The sequence below is a fragment of the Monodelphis domestica genome, chromosome 2, assembly GCF_027887165.1.
Source record: "Monodelphis domestica isolate mMonDom1 chromosome 2, mMonDom1.pri, whole genome shotgun sequence".
Taxonomy (NCBI): domain Eukaryota; kingdom Metazoa; phylum Chordata; class Mammalia; order Didelphimorphia; family Didelphidae; genus Monodelphis; species Monodelphis domestica.
In genome coordinates, this window is record NC_077228.1 from 150,856,380 (window position 1) to 150,880,595 (window position 24,216).

General features: G+C 33.9%; 1 protein-coding gene across 2 annotated transcripts in view; it reads right to left on the minus strand.

Moving 5' to 3' along the window:
* RYR2 (ryanodine receptor 2) overlaps positions 1-24,216 on the minus strand; it is a 760,518-nt gene that overhangs the window by 79,718 nt on the left and 656,584 nt on the right. For both annotated transcript variants that reach the window (XM_056816085.1, XM_056816086.1), the window contains 4 exons: positions 23,317-23,416; positions 20,569-20,648; positions 7,623-7,699; positions 1,493-1,566 (listed from right to left, as the gene is read on the minus strand). In XM_056816085.1, the coding sequence (XP_056672063.1) occupies positions 1,493-1,566; positions 7,623-7,699; positions 20,569-20,648; positions 23,317-23,416 (331 nt within the window). The remainder of the gene's footprint in view (positions 1-1,492; positions 1,567-7,622; positions 7,700-20,568; positions 20,649-23,316; positions 23,417-24,216) is intronic.

A 24,216-nucleotide genomic window follows, 5' to 3' on the forward strand; every position in this document is an offset into this window, starting at 1 on the left:
ATGAAGGCACAAAAAGTAATTGAATAGGTGGTAATGTTTAAAAATGTACAAACTATGAATTACAAAATAAAGTAAAAATGTGCAGTAATTTTTTTTTCTTTTTCCAAGTAGAATTAAACAGAAAGATCAGCACTGACCACACATAATGAAAGGAGGAAATTCTTTCTGATCTCAAGGTCATTGTCCTTAAATGCCCAATTATTCTAAACTAGAATGCTGACAAAATGATGAGACCTCTTCAAACAAAACTAAATGGGAAAAAAAAGGATCTAATGAAGATAAATTAAGTTCAGATCAGGACATAATATAGGATATCTTTTAAATGAACAAAAAACAAATCATGACAATGCTTTTCAGGAAAAAAAAAATTATAGTAATTGATTTCTAAAATGAAGGTTTAGATTCTCTCTTCTCTGATTTAATTTAATTTATTTATTAGAATTTTTAACATCTAAATTTAAAGTTAAACAAGTAAAGAAAGTTAATTGAGGCTGTTTTTCATTAGATTTGTCAATTATTGTTGAACAATTTGGATTGTTCAAAAATAGAAAAATGACTTCATCTTTCTATTTCAGTTTTAGATTTATCAAAGGGAAATGTATAATATACAGAGTGAGTTATGCCATTCAAATGCCAAAAAATCTCATTTTGACAAAAGATGATTCAAAGGTTCTAACGTATCACCCTTTCTGACATACTTTGCATTAACTTTGTAAATTAATGTTCAAATGTGCATTAATTTGGCCACAAAGGAATATGTCATAATAATAAAGGTATACTACTGTTTATATCAGAAAGACATTCTACAGTATTTTTAATATTGTTTTAAAATCCTGACTTTCTATTTCACTGCATTCTCTCAAACTATGCTTTCTTTTGATATATATTTCCCTAGATTGATTTTTCTTTGAAAGCTATTAGGGATGGTTTAACTTCAATAGGAGTTCTACAGACCATTTTGAAGCAGAAAAACATTTAAATATTATAGTTCATTTCTATAAATATGACTCACTAAATAATGTAAAACCCAAATTATGAACTACTCAATCATTGCAAGCAACATATGTCTAAAGCATTCAAATGACAATACATTTCCTCGGGTGGGGTTGGAAGTATTTATTCTGTGACTTTACAAGTACCCTGAAATAAATGGCTTAAACTTATAGTAAACTTTCAATTGCCCATAGTACTTTTGGACTTTCTCTATCACCTAGATAAGTAGTAGATCACTAAAAGAAGGTCTGTAACAAAAATGAATTGAACTACAATTAGAATGAAAATGAGAATGTAAGAGGAAAAGCCTATATAAAATTATACCTATATATCTTTTTGTTTATGCCTATGTTCATAACCAAATATAGATTAGCCATTCATTTTCATTATCATTATTATTAAGGTATTTGCTTCTTTCTGGCAGCATAAAATAAGCTTTGTAATTTCTGTAAATCTGAAAAAAATTATTAGAATGGTTTTTCTTTAAAGTTGTGCATACCTGATCCTTCCTCTGTCACCATTCCAAGACCTTCAGCTTTGTTTTGTCGCTCAAATGCATTGAGGTCAAGGACACTGAAACAACAACAACAACAACAACAACCAAAAAAAATATATATATATATACTGAAATCTTAAGGAAAATTCATAAAGATGATATTGTAATTTCAAAGTAAATATTCTTTATAAAGTATGGCATATCTTAGAATTCTGAATGAAGTATGAAGTAATTAAAATCAATAAACATTTATCAAAACTCTATTAAATGCTGAACTGAGCCTAATCACTATGCATGAATGACTCATTTTGTCATAATTTTGAATCAGGAGACTGGCTTAAATTAGACCAAACCAATCATTATGCTTACTGGGTTGCCCACAAATTTATGTAATATCAGCTGCACCCTTTACTGCAGCAAGATAATTCTTCTACATCACCCTGTTTGAATCACTGTGCCACTCACCACAGTGGCTTTTCCAAAACTACACATCCCTTTTTAAACTTCCAATAGCTCTTCCTCACTAACCCTATGCCTAAAAATACTCCACTTGTCTTCCCCATCCTCTAAAACCTTTTTACTTGATCTATTTACATTATTTTTGTTTTCATGGCTAATCTCCTTGAGAAGGCTATCTACAATTGGTGCCTCTACATTCTTTCCTCTTAACTCTTCTTACCTCTTTGCAGTCCAGATAATCACTTTCTCCAATTTTATCATTGATCTCTTATTGGTATCACCTAATGACATCTCAAACTTCTTGACTTCTTTATAACCTTTAACTCTGTGGTTCTCCCTCTTCTCCTTTATACCTTTTTCTTTCTAGATTTTCATGATACAATCTCCTTTGCTGGATCTTGCCAACTATGGAAATCCTCCAAGATTTGAATTAGGTCCTCTTTCCTTCTACCTCTATGTTATTTTCACATCTGCTACTATGGATCCAATTATTAACTCTATTTAGATGATTCTCAGTTTTATTTACCCAGTCCTAACTTCCATCCTCCCCTTTAACCTTATATCTCCAAATCCTACTAGACATCATGAATTGGGTGTTCCATAGACATGTTAAACTCAGCATGTTCAAAATCGAACTCAATTCCTTTCCCTCTAACTCTGAAGACCTCTCCTTTTCCTAACTTCCTCATTGATGTTGAAGTTACCACTCTCCTCCCAGTCAATCATGCTTACAACCTAGGTGCCTTCTCCACTCCTAACAGTCTAACTCTCAACTACCATATTCAATTACTTGCCCAGTCCTGGTGATACCTTCATGACATCTTTCCTATATGTCCTTTTCTTTCTTTGACACTACCACTACCCAGTGGTTTGACACTACCACAGTCCCTCATCACCTCGTGCCTGAATGATTAAAATATTTTTTATTGTTTTCCCTGATTCAATTCTCTCCCAACCCCAGTTCATCCTCCAATTAGTTCTTGAGTTATCAGTTATTTCGATGTTCCTAAAATGTGGATCTAGTCAAGCCACCTCATTATTCAACAAACTCCACTAGTTTTCAATACCCTCCAGGAACAAATATAAACTCCTCTGTTTGGCTTTTAGAATCCTCTATAAATTGACCACTTCCTATCTTTCTGGTATTCTTTAAATCCTACTGCCTTCTGTATACTCTATGATCTCGTGACTAGAATCCTTCCTTTTCTTTGCATAAGTCTATATCAACCTTTTCAGTGACAGTCCCCTGAATTTTTCTTCCTCCTTATCTCTGCTTCCTGGCTTCCTTTAAATATCAGTTAAAATTTTCACTTTAGATTTTTTTGGTCTTCCTTAATATTAGTACCTTCCTTCTAAGATTATCTCCAATTTATCCTCTACATATTTTATTTGCATATAGTTATTTACATATTGTCTCACTCATTATAATACTGGTTCCTTTGAGGGAGAAATTATTTTCATCTTTCTTTCTAACCCCAGTGTTTAGCACAGTGCCTGGCACATAGTAGATGTTTAATAAATGCTTGTTGACTTTTTTTTATTTGATTTATACCTAAGTATGTATGACACACTTAGTTACCAATTAACTACTTATTAAATAACTAGTGTATGTCTTTTGCAAGCCATGATTTAAGAGGTTTTTTCAGGTTCACATGAGATACTGTATGAAAAGTGCTTTGTAAAATTAAAATATTATATGCTATTAATTTTCTCCAAAATCTTATTGTCTCAGTCTTTCATCATTTCATTTCTGCTGCTTAGCTCTCACTCTACCCTATTAAGCATTGTGTCTTGTATGTGGGAAACTGTTAAGTGTTAGATTGATTTAATGATTTACTTAGAAGAATACTGCCATATTGCCTTCAATTTTCTTTCTTTAAATGTCTAAAATGTCTACTTCTTGGCTGGGCTGTGGAAAGCTACTAAAATACTTTTTCCAGACAATGGCCTGGACAGCTGGAATCAAGCTGAAGTGATTTACTCAATGTATAATTTTAAAAAATCAATAATAGTATCAATAATAATATCTCTCTGAATAATATGCAAATATGATAGATTAACTTTTATAGACATAATGTATTGTAAAGGCCTAGGGAAATGAAAATTTGTGACCAAATTTAAAATGATCTTTGGTCCATTATCATGTTTCAAGTCAATTTAATTTAACAGATTATTATTACAAAGTCATTTTATATAATTCAGGAATTACTTTTCATTTGATTTGTGTAAACAAAATTATGGCAGTGGCATGTATTTAGTGATTTGGATTATAGATAAAAATGAGTGTTTCATTTTTTCAAAAGAGCTTTCAAGGCTTTATCTCATTTGCTTAGGATAATAAGTTATGTATAGGAAAGGCAGATAATATTATCCTAATTTTATGATTGGGAACACTAAAAAAACAAGTGATAGAGAGAGTGGTGACTAACTAATGGCCATAAGAAACTTATGACCCAAGTGTTTTGAAATCACTATTATTTTGTGGCATTATACTAACTAAATTCAATAGCAAAGTCAAATCAATAATATTTATTAGGCACTTATCTTACTTAAGATACTGTGCTAGTCTTTTGAAATTACAAAAGCAAAAACTACAATAATCCCTGCCTTCAAAGAACGTATATTACATCATACACAACATTGCAATCAGTTTCACATTGGAAGGACTCATTACAGGAATCAATTAACATATTCATAACTACATGAATTGTGATTTGGAAGAATGGATGTCACCTATGGAAATTTGGAGAAATTAGTTATCTTTTCCAGACCTTATTTTTCTCATCTATAAAATAACAGGACTGGACTAGATTTAATTTTTCAACCAGATAGATGCTATGCATTATCTTGCTTTTCATTTCTTTGCCCTCTATGTCATTTTAGCTACTCTCCTTCCTGATTTTATTGCATCAGTTATTTCCACTCTTAAATCCATCTTTAAACTTTCCCTCTCAACTGAATGCATAGGACTCCTCAACCACACAAATGCTTTAGTTTCTCTTATATTTTTAACTTCTTACCTTCCACTTTAGAATTAATTCCTTGTATTTGTTCCAAGGCAGAAGAGTGGTAAGAGTTAGGTAATGGGGGTTAAGTGATTTGATCAATGCCACACAGCTAGGAAGGTTGTGAGGCCAGATTTGAACTTAGGGAATCATTTTTCTAGGCCTGTCTATCAATCCACTGAAATACCCAGAGTTTCTCATATTTTTAATAATGTTCCCAAAACATTCTTATCTTCCTCTTTGTAGGATATTATCTATCCTTGCTACTTCCTCCTTTTCATATCCCATTCCTCTTGGCTTAAATGGCAAAATGGCATTCATTCTCATGGTTCTCTTCCTTCTACTCTGATCACTCCTTTCTTGACTTCTTTGGTGGCTTCTTATTTTCCTTTTGCCATATTTCCCTACTTCCTGCTTCTTAGTGATCCTTATCCATGTATTTAATGATTACTCCATGCAGAAGATTCTCAGAGCTTTATCCTAGCCCAAATCTCTCCTCACAGCATTAGTTTTCCAACTGTTCATCTTCTCCCCCGAGCTTGGCCCCACCCTTTAATTTCTGGTTTTATAGATGTGCCACCATTGTTTTGGCAGGATTAATTTACTTTTGATTCTTTCCTTTCTATCTCACCTTACACCTCTTCTATTCTATCTTTTTTATCCCTTCTCTCTACTCACATGGAACTACACTAGTTTAGGCTTTCATTAGCTCATCAAGATTATTATAAAAACCTAATAATGAATTTTCCCACCTCTACACTCTCTTTCATATTGCTGATAGAGTGAACTTCCTGATAGACTGTTCTGATCATGTGATTTCTTTACACATAAACTTCAGTGGTTCTCCTTAAAGAATAAAGCACAGAGATATATATTTTTATTCATTTTATTTTTCACCTGGCTGATCTCCTGGCTCTCAGGATCTCCAGAAATACATCATTCTGTAAAATGAATTCAACTCTGAAACCCACATCTCATTAGAATCCTTTGCCCTTAAAGCAAAGCTATAATGGTATAATGAAAAATCCGTTTTTGTTAAGTACATGACAAAAGCAAAAAAAAAAATTTACAGTCTAAAACTCTTGATCCCAGGACTAAAAGCCCCTCAACATGGCTCCAATCTGCCAGTTAAATCTTATTGTTTACTACTTTCTTTCAGGAACAGTTTTTTAACCAAATCATATTATTCTGCTTTCCCCCATTCATATCACTCCCCTTTTTTATTCTTTCCTTTCTTCAGGGTCCCTTTCTCCCAGACCTGGAATCATTTCCCCTTCCTGATTTTCTGCAAGGTAAAACTCTGATGCCACCTTCTTTATGAAGGCTTCTCTTCTCTCAACCTACTCTTCAATCTGAAAATGATTAGTTTCCTCTTGAAATTTCTTATAGTAGTTTCTATGGATTTATGACAATCCATTTCATATTTCATATTCTCCACATTGCTCTTCCCCCAAAAGAATGATAATGTCATATAAATAGACATATATATATATACAAAAGTGAGTATATATATATATATATATATATATATATATATATATATATACACATGTATCCTTATTGTCTAAAACCAACTTCAAATATAGTAGGTGCCTATTAAATTATTTATTTTTTTAACTCTTACTTTCTGTCTTAGAAGTGATGTCCCTTCTAAGCTAGAACAGTTAGGGACAATCAATTGGGATTAAATGAATTACCCCTGGTCCTACAGCCAGGAAGCATTTGAGATCACATTTGATCCCAAGTCTTCCCAACTCCAGGCCTGATGCTTTATCTACTGTGTCACTGAGCTGCCCCATAAATTATCTCTTAAATGATAAATACAATCACCTTTTCTTAGGCCTCATTATTTTTTATGTCTCTCCATTTTTTTACATTATTATCTTCCATTTAATCATGAGTATTCTCTTTTTTGTGTTTCTGTGATGTTACTCTTCCTACTTCTATTCCTACCTTTTGAACAATTACTGTTCAGTATCCTGTGATCAATCATTGTCTATTTCCTGCTGCCTAACTGGAAGTTTAAGACTTTCCTGATTTTCTTTATTCTCTCAGTATTCTCTCTTTTAGTGACCTCATATACACTAGTCTATTTTTTTAGCCTTTTTTGACATCACTTCTCTTCTCCCTCCTTCCCTCTTTAACTTACTCTATATTCCAGTCAAAAAGGTTTACTTGCTTTTTTTTAATACAAAACTATCCATTATCTACCTTAGTGGCTTTGCATACACAGTCCTCCATTTTTTTAATGTTTTGTGACTTCATCTTTGCCTTTTGGAATACCTATATACCACATCCTATACAAAGCTGATCCTGATTATGTCCTTGGTTAGTGTTCTCCCCAACCCAAAATTATGCTGCATTCATTTTTTTTATAAGTACTATCCCTCCATTAGAATGTAATTCCTTGAAGGTAGGAAATGTATCCCTTTTGGTCTTTGTATGTGTAGCACCCAGCAAGGTACCCTGCATATAGCAAGTCTTTAATAAATTGTCACTGAAATGAAATAGAAATCATTTTGGATTTCAATATTTAATTCATTTTCAGAAGTCTATATGAAAGAAATTTAGATTCTCTATTTTGACAAATCATATGTATATACACATCTATATATTTTTTAAATATTACAAGAAAAACGTTGATTGATTGAAATAGGTTAATTTCTTACCTACATGACTGCATCAGGCCAGCAAGGCTCTGAAAGAAGCCAACATCCTTTTTCTCCTTGAGGTAGTCAAGCATTTTCTACAGCAAATACATAAACCATACACACAACAAATATAAAATAAAATTTTCTGTCATTTTGACAAAATGTAGATGAATATACATTACACGTGAAGAATATTACTATTATCTTTGTAATGAAATACTGTCAGATAAGTTAAGGCAAGATAACAATAAATTCATATATACATGAATTAATGAATGCACCAAGAACAGTGAAGCTACTTTTCTACTAATACCATAAATATGAGAAAATAAGATAATCTTTCCTATGCTCAAAACAATCTGCAATAAAGGCTTTGAGATCCTAGATTCTAAAACATATAAATTAGAGAGGGGCCAGTTTGGAGTTTACCAAAAACATTAGTAAAATGAAAATGTTTTCCAAAAATAGCACTATGATTTTATAATTTTCAGTACTATTAATGAGCAACATATTTAGAAATTCAGCTCTCTCTATTATCACCCCTATAAAGTATCATATAATTTGACTACAAAAATTGTTTAAGTGCATTCTTAGAAAATGATATTTAGACTTCCGGTCAAGATAGCGGCTTAGAGAAAGCTAAAGTTCAGATCTCCAGAAACCCTTCCCTACCAAACTCAAACTATATGCTCCTACAGCACCGAAATTCAAAACGAACAACAGCATAGACCCCGGGAATCCTCCTGCAGGACCTGGATCAAAAGGTACGGCCCCCCAAAAGCCAGAACCCAAGATCACTCGGACCTAAGGGGTAGGCAGAAGGAAGGTCCCAGGACCCATCCCCCCCAACCCAGAGAGCTGAGTCCGAGGTAGCAGAGGGAACGTCAGAGCCTCTGGGCCGACTATTCTGAAGGCTGCTTCCTGAAAACAACCTGACCCAGTCACGGGGGCACCCAGACAGCAGGGAAACAGAGAGAGACGGGGAGCCTGCAGCCCCCTGGCTGGATCCTTCCATCCAAGTCTCAGGGAAGGTCCCTGCCTCAAGTCATAATCCTATCAGGAGCCCTCGACACTCCGGGAAGCTGTGGCCCCTCCCCCCTCAGAGTGTAGGCACTTCTAGCCTGCTAAGGCACTGAAACAAGCACCTCGCTGAAAGGGCCGAGCCAGGCTCAGAGTGTGGAAGTAAGGCAAAGGAGAAGCATCGGGAGGGAACTGAGGAGGGCAGTAACATGGAAACACCAGTAATTCCTGGCCTCCCCAGGAAGACAAAACAGCTGAGGAGAATGGACAATTTGCCTAGGGCTAAAACCTCTGAACACCAGACAGAGATAAGAAAAGCTAGTCCTCCCCACTCAGATAGAGATGGCAAACTCCACAGAATCACAAAAGCCTCAAAATTCCAAGAAAAACAAGAAAAAGGGGGCAACTTTGGACACATTTTATGGAGCAAAAATACAAAATACAGAGGAGATAGAAGAGGAAACACAAGCAAATGCTCTGAAACCTCCCAAGGGAAATGGAAACTCTCCACAAACCCATGAAGAATTTGAATCAGAAAGGATCAAAAAGATGGAAGCCTTTTGGGAGGAAAAGTGGGAAATAATGCAAAAGAAATTCACGCATCTACAAAACCAGTTTGACCAAAGTGAAAAGGAAAACCAGGCTTTAACGGTCAGAATTAGGCAACTCAAAGACAACGAGCAAGAATTAATAAAACAAAGCCAAAAGATCAAGAAATTAGAAGAGAACATAATATATCTCACTGACAAGGTCATAGACTTGGAAAATAGAGGGAGAAGAGATAATTTAAGAATAATTGGACTACCAGAAAAGCCAGAAATAAACAGCAAACTCGACATCATAATACAAGATATAAACAAAGAAAATTGCCCAGAGATCCTAGAACAAGAGGGCAATACAGGCACTGAAAGAGTTCACAGAACACCCTCTACACTAAATCCCCAAAAGACAACTCCCAGGAATGTAATTGCCAAATTCCAAAGCTTTCAAGCAAAAGAAAAAAATCTTACAAGAAGCCAGAAAAAGACAATTTAGATATAAAGGAATGCCAATCCGGGTCACACAAGACCTTGCAAGTTCCACTCTGAATGACCGCAAGGCATGGAACATGATTTTCAGAAAGGCAAGAGAGCTAGGCCTTCAACCAAGAATCAGCTATCCATCAAAATTGACTTTATACTTCCAAGGGAAAGTATGGACATTCAACAAAATAGAAGATTTCCAAGTTTTTGCAATGAAAAGACCAGAGCTCTGTGGAAAGTTTGATATTGAAAAACGAAGAGCATGGAATACCTGAAAAGGTAAATATGAAGGAAAGGGAAAAGGAGAAAAATGTTACCTTTTTCTTTTATTCAAACTCTCTTCTATAAGGACTACATTTATATCAATCTATGTATATTAACATGTGGGGGAAATGTAATGTGTAAATAGGGGGAAAAGAAAGACCAAATAGAATAATCTTTCTCACACAAAAATTCATATGGGAAGGGGAGGGGAAGAAAACTCCTATAAGGAGAGGAAGAGATTTTTTACTTAAACCTTACTCTCAGGGAAATTAACTCTGAGAGGGAATAACATCCAGATCCATTGGGATCTTGAATTCTATCTTATCCAACAAGGGAAGGGAGAAGGGAAAACCAAGGGGGTAGGGGGGAGGGAACACAAAAAAGGGAGGGAAGAAGAGGGGGTATGGGGAGGGAACAAAAAGGGAGGGACTAGAAAGGGAAACATATCAAGGGAGGGGACAAGGGGGACTGATTTAAAGTAAATCACTGGACTAAAAGGTAGAGCTGAAGAAGAAAGGTTAGAATTAGGGAAGGATATCAAAATGCCAGGGAGTCCACAATTGACAGTCATAACTCTGAACGTGAATGGGATGAACTCACCCATAAAATGCAGACAAATAGCAGAATGGATTAGAATCCAAAACCCTGCCATATGTTGTCTTCAAGAAACACACATGAGGCAGGTAGACACCCACAAGGTCAGAATTAAAAGATGGAGTAAGACCTTCTGGGCCTCAACTGACAGAAAGAAGGTAGGAGTGGCAATCATGATATCTGATAAAGCCAAAGCAAAAACAGACCTGATCAAAAGGGATAGGGAAGGTAATTATATTTTGTTAAAAGGGACTTTAGATAATGAGGAAATATCACTAATCAACATGTATGCACCAAATAATATAGCACCCAAATTTCTAATGGAGAAACTAGGAGAATTGAAGGAAGAAATAAGCAGTAAAACCATATTAGTGGGAGACTTGAACCAACCATTATCAAATTTAGATAAATCAAATCAAAAAATAAATAAGAAAGAGGTAAAAGAAGTGAATGAAATATTAGTAAATTTAAAATTAATAGAAATATGGAGAAATAAATAGGGATAAAAAGGAATACACCTTCTTCCCAGCACCACATGGCACATTCACAAAGATTGACCATACACTAGATCACAGAAGCATGGCACACAAATGCAGAAAAGCAGAAATAATAAATGCAGCCTTTTCAGATCACAAGGCAATAAAAATAATGATTAGTAATGGTACATGGAAAACAAAATCAAAAACTAATTGGAAATTAAACATTATGATACTCCAAAATCATTTAGTTAGAGAAGAAATCATAGAAACAATTAATAATTTCATCAAGGAAAATGACAATGGCGAGACATCCTTTCAAACCTTTTGGGATGCAGCCAAAGCGGTAATCAGAGGTAAATTCATATCCCTGAGTGCATATATTAACAAACTAGGGAGAGCAGAGATCAATCAATTGGAAATGCAAATAAAAAACTCAAAAGCGATCAAATTAAAAACCCCCAGCAGAAAACCAAACTAGAAATCCTAAAAATTATGGGAGAAATTAATAAAATCGAAAGTGATAGAACTATTGATTTAATAAATAAGACAAGAAGTTGGTACTTTGAAAAAACAAACAAAATAGAGAAAGTACTGGTCAATCTAATTAAAAAAGGAAAGAAGAAAAGCAAATTAACAGCATCAAAGATGAAAAGGGGGACATCACCTCCGATGAAGAGAAAATTAAGGCAATCATTAAAAATTACTTTGCCCAATTATATGGCAATAAATACACCAATTTACATGAAATGGATGAATATATACAAAAATACAAACTGCCTAGACTAACAGAAGAAGAAATAGAATTCTTAAATAATCCCATATCAGAAAATGAAATCCAACAAGCCATCAAAGAACTTCCTAAGAAAAAATCCCCAGGGCCTGATGGATTCACCTGTGAATTCTATCAAACATTCAGAGAACAGTTAATCCCAATACTATACAAACTATTTGACATAATAAGCAAAGAGGGAGTTCTACCAAACTCCTTTTATGACACAAACATGGTACTGATTCCAAAACCAGGCTGGTCAAAAACAGAGAAAGAAAACTATAGACCAATCTCCCTAATGAATATAGATGCAAAAATCTTAAATAGGATACTAGCAAAAAGACTCTAGCAAGTGATCAGAAGGGTCATCCACCATGATTAAGTAGGATTTATACCAGGGATGCAGGGCTGGTTCAATATTAGGAAAACCATCCAAATAATTGACCACATCAACAAGCAAACCAACAAGAACCACATGATTATCTCAATAGACGCAGAAAAAGCCTTTGATAAAATACAACACCCATTCCTATTAAAAACACTAGAAAGCATAGGAATAGAAGGGTCGTTCCTAAAAATAATAAACAGTATATATCTAAAACCATCAGCTAATATCATCTGTAATGGGGATAAACTAGATGCATTCCCATTAAGATCAGGAGTGAAACAAGGATGCCCATTATCACCTCTACTATTTGACATTGTACTAGAAACACTAGCAGTAGCAATTAGAGAAGAAAAAGAAATTGAAGGCATCAAAATAGGCAAGGGGGAGACTAAGTTATCATTCTTTTCAGATGACATGATGGTCTACTTAAAGAATCCTAGAGATTCAACCAAAAAGCTAATTGAAATAATCAACAACTTTAGCAAAGTTGCAGGATACAAAATAAACCCACATAAGTCATCAGCATTTCTATATATCTCCAACACAGCTCAGCAGCAAAAATTAGAAAGAGAAATCCCATTCAAAATCACCTTAGACAAAATAAAATACCTAGGAATCTATCTGCCAAGACAAACACAGTAACTATATGAACACAACTACAAAACACTCTCCACACAACTAAAACTTGACTTGAGCAATTGGAAAAACATTAACTGCTCATGGATAGGACGAGCCAATATAATAAAAATGAACATCCTACCCAAACTTATCTATCTATTTAATGCCATACCCATTTAACTCCCAAAAAATTTCTTTACTGATTTAGAAAAAACCATAACAAAGTTCATTTGGAATAACAAAAGATCAAGGATACCCAGGGAAATAATGAAAAAAAAACACAAATGATGGGGGCTTTGCAGTCCCAGACCTTAAACTATATTACAAAGCAGCAGTCATCAAAACAATTTGGTACTGGCTAAGAGACAGAAAGGAGGATCAGTGGGATAGACTGGGGGTGAGCGACCTCAGCAAGACAATATACGATAAACCCAAAGATCCCAGCTTTTGGGACAAAAATCCACTATTCAATAAAAACTGCTGGGAAAATTGGAAGACAGTGTGGGAGAGACTAGGAATAGATCAACACCTCACACCCTACACCAAGATAAATTCAAAATGGGTGAGTGACTTAAACATAAAGAAGGAAACCATAAGTAAATCGGGTGAACACAGAATAGTATACATGTCAGACGTTTGGGAGGGGAAAGACTTTAAAACCAAGCAAGACATAGAAAGAATCACAAAATGTAAAATAAATAATTTCAACTATATCAAATTAAAAAGCTTTTGTACAAACAAAACCAATGTAACTAAAATCAGAAGGGAAACAACAAATTGGGAAAAAATCTTCATAGAAACCTCTGACAAAGGTTTAATTACTCAAATTTATAAAGAGCTAAATCAATTGTACAAAAATCCAAGCCATTCTCCAATTGATAAATGGGCAAGGGACATGGATAGGCAGTTTTCAGATAAAGAAATCAAAACTATTAATAATAAGCACATGAAGAAGTGTTCTAAATCTCTTATAATCAGAGAGATGCAAATCAAAACAACTCTGAGGTATCACCTCACACATAGCAGATTGGCTAACAAGATAGCAAAGGAAAGTAATGAATGCTGGAGGGGATGTGGCAAAGTAGGGACATTAATTCATTGCTGGTGGAGTTGTGAACTGATCCAACTATTCTGGAGGGCAATTTGGAACTATGCCCAAAGGGCGATAAAAGAATGTCTACCCTTTGATCCAGCCATAGCACTGCTGGGTCTGTACCCCAAAGAGATAATGGACAAAAAGACTTGTACAAGAATATTCATAGCTGCGCTCTTTGTGGTGGCCAAAAATTGGAAAACGAGGGGATGCCCATCAATTGGGGAATAGCTGAACAAATTGTGGTATATGTTGGTGATGGAATACTATTGTGCAAAAAGGAATAATAAAGTGGAGGAATTCCATGGAGACTGGAAAGACCTCCAGGAAGTGATGCAGAGCAAAAGGAGCAGAACCAGGAGAACATTGTACACAGAGACTAATACACTGTGGTATAATCGAACGTAAAGGACTCTCCATTAGTAGCGGTGTAATGTCCCTGAACAATCTGCAGGGATCTAGGAGAAAAAACACTATTCATAAGCAGAGGACAAACTGTGGGAGTAGAAACACCGAGGAAAAGCAACTGCCTGACTACAGTGGTTGAGGAGACATGACAGGAGAGACTCAAAACGAACACTCTAATGCAAATATTAACAACATGATAATGGGTTCGAATCAAGAACACATGTGATACCCAGTGGAATCATGCGTCGGCTATGGAGTGTGGGGGGAGGAAAAGAAAATGATCTTTGTCTTTAATGAATAATGCTTGGAAATGATCAAATAAAATATTATAAAATTAAAAAAAAGAAAATGATGTTTAAAAATGGGAGAGAAAAACACTGATTGAATGAATGCTTAAACATTTTCATCCCAATTTACTATCACACTGCATAGGGAAATTGAAACAGTACACAAATTTGGTGGTTAAATCCATATGACTAAACATATAGTATACAGAAAAATGATAAAAATAATTTAAAAAAAACAAAAGACCAAGAATATCAAAGGAATTTAAGAAAAAAAGTAAAGGAAGTAGGTCTAGCAGTACCAGATTTTAAATTATTATAAAGTAAAAATTATTAAAAGTATCTAGTACTGGTTATGAAACAGAAAAGTATACTACAGAACAGACATACAATGTACAACTGTAAAAGGTCATAGTAATCTTGTATTTGACAAAAGAAAAATCCAAGCTCTGAGTATAAGAATTTAGTATTTGACAAAAATTTTTGGGAAAAATGGAAAACAGTCTGACAGAAACTAGATATAGAACAATATCTTACACCATTTAGCAAGATAAGATCAAAATGGATGCATGACCTAGGCATAAAGGGAGATATCATAAGCAAATCAGAAAAACAGAGAACATGTTAACTATTAGATTATGGATAGATGAAGAATTTACAAATAAACCAGAGACAGAAAGGCTGTGAGATGTAAAATGGATAATTTTGACTATATTAAATTTAGAAGTTTTTATATTAATAAAAATAATATAGCCAAGATTAGAGGGGAAGCAGAATATTGGAGGGGGAAATATATTGACAGTTTCTTGGATAGAGGTTTAAAATGCAAGATATTTAAGAGAAATTTGTCACATTTATTAGAATACGAGTCATTCCTCAAATGATAAATGGTTAAATGATTAAAAGGTATGAACAGAATTTTTTAACTAAGAAATCAAAGCTATACATAATTGTATGGAAAAAAATGCTCTAAAGAGAGAAGCACAAGTCAAAACAACTCTGAGATATCTCACACCTATCAGATTGGCTAAAATGATAGAAGGGGCAGCTGGGTAGCTCAGTGATTTGAGTGTCAGAGCGAGAGATGGAGGTCCTAGGTTCAAATCTGACCTCAGACACTTCCCAGCTGTGTGACTCTGGGCAAGTCACTTGACCCACATTGCCTAGCCCTTACCACTCTTCTGCCTTGAAGCCAATACATAGTGTTGACTCCAAGACGGAAGGTAAGGAATTAAAAAAAAAATAAAATGATAGAAGAGCAAAATGAAAAATGTCAGAAAGAATAAGGAAAAATGGGGACACATACACTGTGATGGAACTGTGAACTGATCCAATTTTGGAAAGCAATCTGAAGTTATGGTCAAAAATTTCTAAAACTGCATACCTTTTTACCCAGCAATACCATTATTGGGTTTATTTCATAAGGTGATCATGGAAAAAGGAAAAGAAGTTTTACGTTCGAAAATATTTATACTAGTTTTCTTTATGGTGGCAACAACTGGAAATTAAAGGGATGTCCATCAGTTGGGGAATGGTAAAACAAGTTGTGGCATATGATTGTGATGGAATATTACTGAGGCATAAGACATGATAAGTATATTAATTAAAATAAAATGCAAAATACCTTACATATAGACTGAAACTAGCAGAACCAAGAGAACATTATATGCAGAAACAGAAATATTATTTGAAGAATGACTTGTGTAAATCCTTGTCCAGAGAAGGAAGTGATAAATAGAAATATGCAATACATAGTTTTATGTATACATATTTCTTTTTTGTCAAATGATGCCTTCTTTAATGAGGGTAGCAGGTTATCTGGGTAATTTAATGTACAAGCAAACACATTTCAATTAAAAAAAGAAAAATATGTAAAATTAAAAATAAATCAATCTATAGAACAGGAGGAATGGGGCATTATATTTATTATAATAAGTGGAGAAATAGAATGGTTCATTCTAAGCATAAGAAGGCTCAATGCCAAGGCCTCTCCAGCTAAGGATGAAACTCCCCTGCCTGGGTTGAGCCAGGGGCTGGAGCAAAATACTTAGTGCATAGGCTAGATATCTTACCTTCTCCTCTCTCTGATTTCCTACTTTACTCTTTCTATATTTTGTAAATAAATTGTTAAATAAATCTCTTGGAATTAATTAAAATTCCTGGCAAGACTATTCTTAAATAATCCAGTCCAACCTTTTATTTAAAAAAAAAAAAAACCTTTTCTTCCCTTTAACAAACCACAGGATTATGGGAGTATTGATCATAGGTGAAAGGATCAAAACAAAAGGGCTAACAATACTGTAAGGTTCTATAATGGAAGAAATAAAGAAGAATGTCATTATCTACAACATATAATCATGGTTAAATTCTTCATGAGAGTTCTTTTGCAAGGAAAAGATTTTCCTGAAAGTCAACCACTAAAAACTCTTTTAAATCCATTACTTCTTAGAGAACAGAATAAAAATGGTTTCATCATTAACTTTTTCAGGCTCTCTGAAATTTTACAATAATAGTATGCATTTATTAAGTGTTTACTATGTGGCAGGTACTATGCTAAATACTGAGGATATAAATAATGGCTAAAAAATGACATACCCTTGAGGAACTCATGCTCTTGTATAGTCAATCACATATAAATAACTAGGTGCCAACAACATATCTACAGAATAAATGGAGTTGGAAAGCAGATAAAAACATACTATTTAACTTTATTTCTTCTTTTTTATTTTTGGTTTGAGATCTCTTCTGTAAAATGATTAACATGGAAAAATGATAATATAATTTGCATTTCATTTCCTCAGTTGTTTTCATATGATCATTTAAAGGTCTTTGTTCTTCAGTTGTTTCAGTTGTTTCTGAGTCTTCCTGACTATTTTGGCTTTTCTTGGGGAAAATACTAGAGTGGTTTGCCATTTCCTCCTGTAGCTCATTTTATAGATGAGGGAACTGAGGCAAACATGATCACACAGCTAATGTCTGAGATTACATCAGGTCTTCTTAATGCCAGGCCTTGTACTGTATCTACTGTGCAACCTAGTTCTCCTCAGGTAGAGGTTACAAGTCTTTTTTTGAAAATAGCTCATATCTTTTGACTATTTACTATTTGTCAAATAGATCTTCTGGGGAATGTTTGTGTCATACATGTTTTTATCATTTTCATATATAATTTTTAATAATATTTTATTGGAGATATATGATAAAATATTTTTCCAATTCCATTTCTTTTCTAGTTTGTCTTAATTGATTTTATTTATAAAAATTAAAATATTTATGAAATGGAAAGTGCCTGTTTTTTTAAATGGCTTCCTCTATTGGTTTGGTTAAGAATTTTCTCAGTCACAACTCTGAAAAATATCTGATTTAATTTTTTTATGGTGTCACATTTTATAGTCAGGGTCCAAATCCATTTTGAGTTTATTGTGACACACAGTATAAAGTGATGGTTTAACCTTAGTCTCTTATCAAAATGCTTTCCAGTCTTCTCTGAAGCCCACTGTTTTTTAATTAAACCCTTACCTTCCATCCTAGAATCAATATTGTGTATTGGTTCTAAGGCAGAAGAGCAGTAAGGACTAGGCAATATGGGTCAAGTGACTTGCCAGGGTCTGTGAGAGAAATACTCTTTCTCAAGTATCTGGCATCACATTGATTCCTTCTTAATTTCCCTACTAGTACAGGCCACACAGCTAGGAAGGGTCTGAGGCCAGATTTGAACTGAGGATCTCTCATTTCTGGGCCTGGCTCTCAATCCACTGAGTCACTCAGTGGTGCTGGAAGTCTGCTTTTGAAAGAGAATCACTTATCTTTTGAGAAATATTTGTTGAAATAATTTTATCACTTATGAATTAGAGAATTTATGTTATTGAAATTTATGAAAATTACTATTTTGACTGCTTCTATTTCTCATTTGTATATGTGTGTGTGTATTTAACTGGTTTGGGCTCTAACAAATATTTGATATCTGATGTAAAAATATTTTGACAAAAGATGGAAAGACTGAATAGCAGCAGAGTTATGGAAAGAGAGTTCTATGAATATGCTGCATTTAAAGTCATGGATTGTTTCACCCATTCTTTGAGTATTTGGAATTTGCTTAAAAGGTGACTAAAAAACCCATATCCTGTGTATATCCAGAAGTCCCACATATATACCAAAGTAGTGAAAAGTGGGGAGGGAAAGTTCCATATAGACCCAAAAAGAAGCGTAAAATCTCTTTTTGAAGAAACAAAGAACTAGAAAAAGCAGACACCTATTGATTGATGAAATAGCTAAGGAAATGATGTTTTATTCATGGAATGGAAAATTATTGTGCCATAAAATAATCAATATGAAGGAATCAAAGCAAGAGAAGCCATATGCTGAATCATTGTCAAGTAGAACCAGGAAAAAAATCTATACAATGACTACAACAAGGGAAATGTTAAGAACAACAACACAAACAATAAGCTGAATAAAGTATAATTGATGGGAAAACAGAGGTCTCAGTCTCCTTCATACAAGTGAGGAATCACTGTTGTGAAACATTCATATACTGTCAAATTTAGTTAATGTGATTATTAATGTGACTATATTGCTTCTTTGCCTCTTTTTAAAAAGTCTGTTACAATCTGTTAAAAGTTACTGATTAGGAGAGAGATATTTGATGGTGAAGATGATGTATAAACAAATGATATCAATGCAAATAGAATGGAAAGAAATATAATATTCAAACTGATATCACTAACTTAAAGAGGCTTAGGGCTAGCCACTTTTAAAAATTCAATATGTTAAATATGTATTTGGGGTGATTTTACCCTTATTCAGGTAATTTTAACTCTTTTTAACTTAAAAGTATTTGTAACTACCTAAAAATAGTTATAATATGTTAGTCAAATCCTCAAATTTGTGTATATATGATGAATATATATTTATTAATGCATGGATGACTAAGGTAGATAACTATTATTTATGTAAATCATAGCTGCAAGACTTCAAATGTCACTTACTAGTCAAGGAATTCCTATATTACAAAATAAGGACCTAAAACTATTAGGGAGGAAGATGAGAAGTCAGAGAATCTAACTATTATAATAGGTAGTATTTATTTTACTTAATAATTTTACTATAAGAATAATAAAAGCAATGTATTCAGTAGTAATAATGCAGATAGTACTTCTAAATTTACACAGTATCCTAAATACAAAGATTTTTTTCATTATATTCTGCAGGGTCTCAAGTATAAAAAAATCATGATAATATTAAAGATGCATTCAAAAGCTGCCTCTTACGAGCAATGTGCTCATGTACCAGTATTATGGGTATAGCACTAATATTTCACATAATTGATTTCTGGATCCTTGAATGGCATTGAGACTCAAACCTTGTGGTATTCTGACCCCTTCCCATGCCTGCAGTCCAAAGGTCAAATGAATCTCTGGGCTGGGCATTGGCCTGTACATTGTCTTAGCCTCCTTCTCTTTCATCTTGAGGTTGTTTCCCTGAGCAGATGTTAAATTCTCTAACATGTCACATGCCTGATTAACTATCTCCCATCCCCCATTCCTTGAAACTTGAATAAAAACTATATTCACCTGGGGATCACTCTCTCACATCAGAGGAGCAAACTGACAGGCTGAATACCATGCTGAAATATACTTCTTTACTATGTCTTCCCCATCTTAATCTTTAAACACTTCCACCCATTTTCCCTCACTCCTCAACTTCCCTTTCAGGTGGACACCTACAAAAGAGTATTTTGTAACTGGTGATCAGCTACAAATTCTTACACTCCTTTGATATAAGTACTTACAAGTATTTTAAAAACAAAAAAAAAATGAGGCTTAGAAAAGTTTAATGAGTTGGTCATCATCGAGATATATTTGAATCAGATCTTCTTGACTGCTCTATTTATCAAATTTCTGATAACGTTCTATGCATTTATATCACATTATTGATATGTATAATTACATATTTAATATAAGCATATTACATTATTAATACTACCTTAGCTAGATTATGGTAAAATAGAATGATTTCAAGAAATTACCTGCTGTACTGTAGAATTTCCCCCATTTAAGATGGCAATTCCAAGCTTCAAGGTAGCAGCTACCATTGGTCCAGTATCACCTTAAAAGTAAAAAGGTATTATTTTCTAGATTACTTTAAATCTATTGTACTAATCTAGTCTTCCTATTAATATTAGCTACTAAGTGCTTATTTATATAATTACTATTGTTTTGTTATGTTACTTTACTAAAAACAAGAATAATGATAAATTATAAGATAGTAATGCATAATATCACTGTTATTTGTTATGTGTTTGTTTATAGACCAAAAGCAGGCTATCTTATTCAATAAAAGAAAATATAACTATTGTGGAACTTTGGTACCAACTTCTGTGCTTCATAAAAATAAACTCAATATAGTATCCTATCTAGAAGAGAAAAAAAAACTATATAAGAAAGTTTAAAAAATTTCTAAAAGACTGACTTTAAAAAAAAGTAATGGTAGCATAAAGCCCTAGGTTAAACAACTAAAAACATGTGAAAAGCTAATTTTAAAAATATATGTGGGGGGCAGCTGGGTAGCTCAGTGGATTGAGAACCAGGCCTAGAGACGGGAGGTCCTAGGTTCAAATCTGGCCTCAGCCACTTCCTAGCTGTGTGACCCTGGGCAAGTCACTTGACCCCCATTGCCTAGCCCTTACCACTCTTCTGCCTTGGAGCCAATACACAGTATTGACTCCAAGACGGAAGGTAAGGGTTTTTAAAAAAAAAAAAAAATATATATGTGAATGAGAATTTGTTAAAGACTAGTTTTTTTTAAAGTAAGACCACTATGAAGATCTACTTAATACTTAATACATATTAAAAATTCAGTTAGGTGAATCATATAGGTATACATTAATTCTATTCATATTCCATCAGAAATAAAGATCATCTCCACAACTATATAATTACTTTTCTTTCTCATTAAGATTATTTTAATAATTTGTATCATGAATATAATGTAGGAAACAGCCAATTAAGGACAAGTTTTTCAAACACACCACAGAGCATATGTTCTTCCTTGGACTAATTCATATGGAGACTTTTGTCTCAATATGCCTAATTATTATTTATAACATATTTAATAATTATTCATTAATGTCAATGCTTAATAGAGGAGCCATCTCCCTCCACATTTTAGATAATGCTAGATGCCTCCTTGAACTAACGTGATGATAATTAACATTAAATGCAAGAGTCCTACATATATTACATCAACACATGCTTGAAGATCTGACTAATAGATCTACAAAAGAACTTTGATTAATGATTAATTAATGAAAAATACTAGCCTATTATATCTGTTATCTAAACTATTATATCTGTTATATATGTAACTATTTTATATATATAACTAAACTATTATATCTGTTATCAGTTAGCTAAGTGAATTATTTAATACTGCATTTCAACATGAACAAAACAGAATTTTTTATCCCTAAGCCCACTGCTCTTCTTAATAATTTTGTTTCTATCAAGGGCATCCCTTTTGATTCCTCTACTAGGTTTACAACCTTGGAGTCATCCTAGATTTTTTTCATTCTCTCCTGCTTTGCACAGCTAACCATTACCAAGTCTTACTGATTATATCACCTAAGCATCTCTCACATCTGATCCTTTCCCTTTATATATCCTCCAAAAATCCTTGTCTAGACATTCATCATTTTTTGCCTAGACTACTGAAATAGCTTCTTTTGTTTTTTAACTTTTACCGTCTATCTTAGAGTTAATTCTGTGCAGAATAGTGGTAAGGAATAGACAATGAGTGTTAAATGACTTGCCAAGAGTGACATAATTAGGAAGTGTCTGAAGCAAGATTCAAACCCAGGACTTCCTATCTTTATGCCTGGCTCTCAATCCACTGAGCTACATCAGCTGTCCCTGCAATAGCTTCTCAATTGGGTTTACGTAATCTAATTTCTCATCTTTTCTATGCAGCCTCCGAATTGCTGCCAAACTGATATTTCTAAAGTGTACATCTGACTACTTGCTCAAGAATATTCCATTACCTCTAGGACATAATAAAAATGGAAACTATCTGGAATCTAAAGGCCTTCCCAATCTACCTCTGGCCTGTGTTTCCAAGTTGATGTCATATTATTCCTTTGTAGAAACTATAAGCTCCAGCCGACTGTCCTGTCCTACATATTCCAGCAATATTCCAGCTCCTGCCTCTGCTCCTTTCCCCCCAACTGTTTCTCACACTTGGGATGCCCTACCTCTTCACTTATGCTTCTTGGAACCCCTAATTCCCTTCAAAGCTCCTTTTAAGGGTTGTCTCCTTTAATTGGTCCTTTCTAATTTTCCCTTAAAAATTTCTCCCTACATTAATATGTATTTATTTGTTACATATTCTATATTTAATTCTCCTTAAGCTTATTATATTCTCCTGTCATAAAGTAAGTTTCATGAAGGCAAGTACTATCTTTCTTTTCCATTTCTATCCCAGTGCCTGGCACACAGTAGATTTAAAAAAATATTTGTTAATAGACATAATAGATAGATTTCAAAATGTTTAGAGATTAAGGTTCTCTTATTAAGAGTTCTGAAGGAAGTTCTTCAAAGATGAGGGTGGAAAGGGAAAGTGAACTTTGGACTCAATAAATTACAAAAGTTCAAGTTTGATAAATAGAAACAGAAAATGCTCATTAAAAGAATCATTTTGAGAGCATTAATAAGTAATTTACATGAATAGATTAGAATGGGAAAGACAAGCTTTCACAGGAGAGCATTTTAAAGGTCCTTACCTTTGCTGGCACTGATTGTCTGTAGCACCATCTCAGCAGCCCCTCTGTCATGTAATCGTGCTTGCTGGTATAGCAGTTTTTGTTTTTCCATTTCTTTTTCCTGAACAAAAATCCCAACCATTTATGTTGTGGCCATCAGTGAAAGCAAAAGATGTCTAAAGACCATAATTTTTAAAGTCATCTCTTCATGTATGGGCTCTATGACAACATTATGAACCATTTCAACACAAACATTGTTACTGAACAGATATCAACATATTCAACTCATTTTTCCCCCTTTTTTACTTTTCTCAATAAACTTTTAGTGCTGGTTTATTAGGAAGGATTTTCTCAATTGTGAATTGTTCGATCAGCCCAAAGCGTGTATCACAGTTTTGTAGTACACTTCGTTAAACTTGCACTTTCTGAATTGCATTTTTGTGCATTCATTTTTCACATTTTTAGAAATCTCCCATGACAAGACCATAACTTGATACTGCTCAGCAAATGACTCGAGTTGCAAGTTGTCACTGAATCACAGAAAAGCTTGATCTGAGACATCTTGGAGTTTAACTAAAATTGAAAGCTGATATAAAAAGAAAGGTAGATTTCAACTAAGTAGTGTACTTATCATACTGATCTCCCCAATCACATTGCCCCCCAAAGAATAAAGAATGCAATGTGCCTTTATATTTTGCATTCTCTGGTGGTAACAAACGATACTGCATGGCGCTGCTGGAGCAATGATTGAAGTTTGTTCTTTTCCATTTAAACTACCACTGAAAACATAAAGAAGAAAATAAAAATAAAATATAAAGGCACAGCAAGTTCAAAACTAGTATGATCATTCACTTGAGCAATCCAGTTCGCTGGAGAATTGAGACCGGACTAAGCAGTATAAGTTGCAAAATGAAAGTTGCA